The 5,000-nt window shown below is 41.1% G+C and overlaps 1 protein-coding gene across 1 annotated transcript in view; it reads left to right on the plus strand.

Annotated features, from left to right (window-relative positions):
- Positions 1-3,072, plus strand: part of LOC143027018 (major facilitator superfamily domain-containing protein 6-like) — a 17,903-nt gene extending 14,831 nt beyond the window's left edge. The window contains exons 6-7 of the mRNA XM_076187854.1: positions 2,025-2,264; positions 2,779-3,072. Of these exons, the coding sequence (XP_076043969.1) occupies positions 2,025-2,264; positions 2,779-2,966 (428 nt within the window). The 3' untranslated portion in view covers positions 2,967-3,072. The remainder of the gene's footprint in view (positions 1-2,024; positions 2,265-2,778) is intronic.
- Positions 3,073-5,000: the final 1,928 nt, after the last annotated feature.

The following is a 5,000-nucleotide window of genomic DNA, read 5'->3' on the forward strand; positions in this document are numbered from 1 at the left end:
CTCTCTGTCTGCCGACATACAACACCTCCTTTCAATAAGCCCTTCCTTCAATTTTGCACTGTGCTGTGCTCATCTCTCTCAGTCTTCCTTTCTATATATCTAATCCATAGTTTATGGTCGCTGAATGGAATAATATTAGTTCCTAGTAGGATTAAATGGTGGAAATTAGAAAGGGGGGGAATTGACGGAGTGTACCCATGAGCTGAAACACCCATCAATCCCCTCTCCCTTCACCCCCATCGCGGGGACGGGCATAAACTCACCCACCCCTCTACCCCTCTGCCCCTTCACCCCAGTACCCCCCCCCCCCCAACTTGGACTTTTCCCATTTCCTCCTTGCCTTAGTCAGTTGCCCTTCCCCTTCTCCCCTCTTTCCTCTCAAACGTGCCAGAACAGCCTTGTAAGGACCAATTGATCTGATGCTATTCGTTTGGCCATGTAACTCCCTCGCTTTCTCCCCTCCTTTCTCTCCCTCTCTCCCCACCTCTCTCTCCCTTTCTTTTTCTATTCCCCCTCTCTCTCTCTCTCTCTCTCTCTCTCTCTCTCTCTCTCTCTCTCTCTCTCTCTCTCTCTCTCTCTCTCTCTCTCTCTCTCTCTCTCTCTCCTTCTTTCTCTCTCTCTCCCCTTCTCTCTATCTCTCCCTCTCCTCTTCTTTCTCTCTCTCCCTCTTCCCCCTCTCATGCCTGCTTCAAACAGTGAAATGGCGAGTGGTTTTGTTTCTGTAATCAGCGCCAAAGAGGTACAATTTCTACGTAGAAGAATTGTAGCCTCAGAGAGGACTGTAGAGGGCCTTAAAGAGGAGAATCGAGTTCTTTGTTCAAAGGCCCAAAACATGGATGACAAACCATGTTTGGAACCTGGGTGGGAAACAGTGACACAAAACACGGAGACCCCTGCCCACAGCTAAGATTTTGGTTGTAGGGGGTAGCTAGGTGAGATATTTAGATAGGACTTTCTGTGACAAAGATAAGAAGCATATGACCCAGATGTATTTCCCCGGGGTGGGGGTAGGTGATGTTAGAGACATGATAGAAGAGTGTATTGTCGAGGAAAGTGTGAAACCTATAGTTTGCTTGAGTACTAGTGGGAACGACATAGGTAAGTTAAGGAGTGAGAAAATGTTTGCACGCTTCCGGGATGTGCTAGATAAGATCAGGAATAAAGGAGGTGTTTCTGTTGTATGTAGAATCCTTCCGAGGCGTAGAGTTGGAGGCATCTGGCATTCCAGGGCTATTGTGAAAGTGCAGCGTGTTAAACGGCTACACAACCCCGAAAACATATATAGCTTAGATAAAACGTTTTTTAGAGAAAACTAAGTACGAGAAAGACTTGAGGGTTCGAGTGAGTTCTGAACTCAAATCCAGGAAACAGTGCATTAGTACCAAGAATAAAGCAAACAGAGCACTAGGTTTCATTGCTATGACGGTTACGAATAGAAGTGCAGAGGTAATTATCAAACTCTATCTAGCGTTAGTTAGACCTATCCTTGACTATGCGGTACAGTTTTGGTCTCTGTCTTATAGAATGGACATCAGTTTACTAGAATAAATACAGAGGAGAATGACCAAAATGGTACATGGGCTCAAAAATTTACCTTACGAAGAAAGGCTTAGGCACCGTAGCTTACACACTGAAAGGATGCAGAGTGCGGGATGATCTAATAGATGTGTTCAAGTGGATCAAAGGCTTTAACAAGGGTGACGCAAAGAAAGTCATCGTTTTAAGACAACAGGGCTGGATTCGCAGTAATGGATTTAAATTGGACAAATTTAGATTTAAGAAGGAAATAGGAAGGAATTGGTTTACTAATAGGGTGGTCAACGAATGGAGTAGACTTAATAACCATGTAGTGAGCGCTGAAGCTATCGGTTGTCTTAAGAAAAGGTTAGACAACTCTATGGATGGGGATGACAGGTGGTAATAAACATGAAACTGCCTAGTGTAGGCCTTATGGTCTCTTTCAGTCCCCTTCATTATTATGTTCTTATGAGCACCTGATCTCCACGCCCTCTTCTCTCCCGCAGGAGACATCATCCTCAAAATGGGCATCACTTGGTCCCTGGTGCTGGTCACCGGGGCTCACGCCCTCCGGCTTCTTCTCTACTACCCGGTCACGAACCCGTGGTTCTTCCTTCCAATCGAGCTCCTGCATGGCCTCCAGTTCGGACTCTACAAGTCGGCTCTCACATACCAGGCCGCCCAACTGGCTCCTGAGGGGACAATGACTACTATGCTAGCCGTCATTAAAGCTGTGCAATATGGAGGTAAGTCCAAGCAGTAGCCTCAGGGTCGTGACCTCATTGTAGTCAGATGGGTAATCATGAGGTTGCAGATGAGACAGGAGACTTTCTTTGATCATAAGAGACTCTTGGATATAGTCTCATATGAAAGGTCTATCTAGCTTCGAAACTAATTTTTTCTATTCTCAAACATAATTTCTCTCCAAATGAAAAGAATGTCTCACGATCTTATTTCTTTTAATGTTGCTGTGCAGAATGAAGATCTGCATGAGTCAGAGCGCATTATTCTTAAGAGAGGAACCCAACAATGTCAGAATGCCACAAAGAGACTACACCTTCGAATTCTTTAGAATAAACAGTTTTCAGGCTACACCAAATAGATTTATATTTCAAAGAACCTATTGGTCATGGGGAGGATTTTGCGAAAGTTCATGAAAGAGGAGAGTTCTGGGAACGATCTGAAGGTAGTGCGGTCTCCAGGTAGAAGAACGAAAGACGGGACGAGTGATATTATTCATACTGGATGTTTACACTTCAGGGAGCGCCCTTGCTGGCGTCACCGGCGGCTTCCTCTACCAGTGGCTCGGGGGAGCAGAAACCTTCCTCGCCACGGGTTCCTTCCTCGTCCTCTATGGCGCCTTCTACATCGTCATCAGCTTCGTAGCGCCGTGCTGCTCTACAAAGAAAATGACATTTGGTGTAACTCCCCCTCCATCAGCGGTTTAAACTTTAAACAAAGGGATTATAAAGGACTACAAATGAAGACCATGCCGGTAGGAGACCTTTTGGTCCATAACTGGGACGGATGTAAAAATAAAAATAAATAGAATATATATATATATATATATATATATATATATATATATATATATATATATATATATATATATATATATGTATATGTATATATAAATTGAATTAATCAATAAACCATTATGAATAATAAACAAATTGGTAAATAATACTAGTTTATAATAAATGATTAATAGATAAATAATAGAAATAAACAGATAAATGATAAATAAATAAATGAATAAATAAATAAGAAATAATTTATGAGTAAATAGAATCAAATAAATGGCATTACAGCATAAATAAATGGCGGGTATTACAGCATAAATAAATGACAGGTATCACAGCATAAATAAATGACAGGCATTAGGTAGATTTATTTATATGTTAGTGGTGATTTTTTATAATAAAGATAGATATATTTCTATTTGTTTTCTTTATGATTTATTGAAAAAACGAGTCTATAGATGCGGATCGTGGAAACCAAGGCGCTTAAACATCTTGTCCAAGTTGTTTCACTTTCGTATGTAACAAAGAAAAATGTTTATAACATGAATGGTTGAGCTCTGTTCTACCTAGAATCTTTGCAGATATCTAGATTTTGTTATGGTTTTCAGTTTCCAAGAAGATTGCAACAACATACTCGTAGCATATATGTGTATACATAGACGCACACACACACACGCACGCACACACACACACACACACACACACACACATACACGCACACACAAAGATTGTCCAAACTTGAACTACCAACCCTACAAGAAAGAAAAGAAAGAGGGGATCAACTGGCCATTTACAGAATTATGAAAGAGATGGAAATCCTCAGCAGAAAAGATTTGTTAAAATGGAATAAAAGAAAAACAAGAGGACATGAAAAGAAACTCAAAAAGGATAGTTATAGAAGAGATTTAAAAAGATAATTTTCCACACAGAGTGGTAGATATCTGGAGCAAATTGGATGAGGCATCAGTTTGTGCAAAACCTATACAAGAATTCAAAAACAAACTAGATGCTGAAAGATACAAAGACAGGTGACTACGAGCATAGCTCTCTTCCCGTATAACACAACTAGGTAATACGAATGACCCACCATTGGAGAAGAATAAGCGAAAGTAAAAAGATTCGTATATTTTTATCATTAACTGCTGAAGAGGATCACAGTTAGTGATCGAAATATACGGATCTTTTTACTTTCGCTTATTCTTCTCCGAAAGTGGGTCATTAGTATTATTTTACCAATGTGCTACGACATAGCTTTGTTGTGATAACTAGGTAAATACAATTAGGTAAATGCACAAAAACATACACACAGCACGCTTTGGTCCTCACTCAGTCCCGCGATATCCGAGCTGATGTTCTCCAGTTCTCCTTTCATACTCTCCATTGTGTGGATTTCTGTTCTTAAGTTGTAGGTATAGATTCTTATCTTCTCAAGACTTGAATCTCTTTGGACAGTGCTTATTCATATTCAGTGATGCACAACTCGTGAACACAAGAATCAATGTAGTTGGACTTTTAGTTCACGATGATTGAACAGATATATCCATGGGAGTATTGAGTGTATTGTTTATGGCTAATTCAGATAGTGTGGCAGTATAATACTGACTCCTTGCCATACAGTTTATGGTGAGGTGTGTTGTATTCGCTAAGTTGTGGGTTCGAATCCCGAACTTTTCTCCAATTCCCGGCAGTGACTGTTACCTACCCCAACAGTATAAGCGTAAATGGCAAAAGTGACGGCTTAGGCTGCAGTTACGCGCCTCCTGGCGTATGCTTCTCATCACCACCTTATATATTTATAGAGTACCTATTTGATGGTCCACACTGTCATTATGATGGTACCTCACTTATTCATGACGATTTCAGGGGCGATCGTGTTCGGCAGCAAGATAAAGAGGAAGATTCCAGCGCTCTTTCGGACCATCGGCGGTGGTGGTAGTAAATTCTGGAGACTGCGTTTCC

Source organism: Oratosquilla oratoria, chromosome 7 (assembly GCF_046742065.1).
Source record: "Oratosquilla oratoria isolate Oo_2021 chromosome 7, ASM4674206v1, whole genome shotgun sequence".
In the NCBI taxonomy this organism is placed as follows: domain Eukaryota; kingdom Metazoa; phylum Arthropoda; class Malacostraca; order Stomatopoda; family Squillidae; genus Oratosquilla; species Oratosquilla oratoria.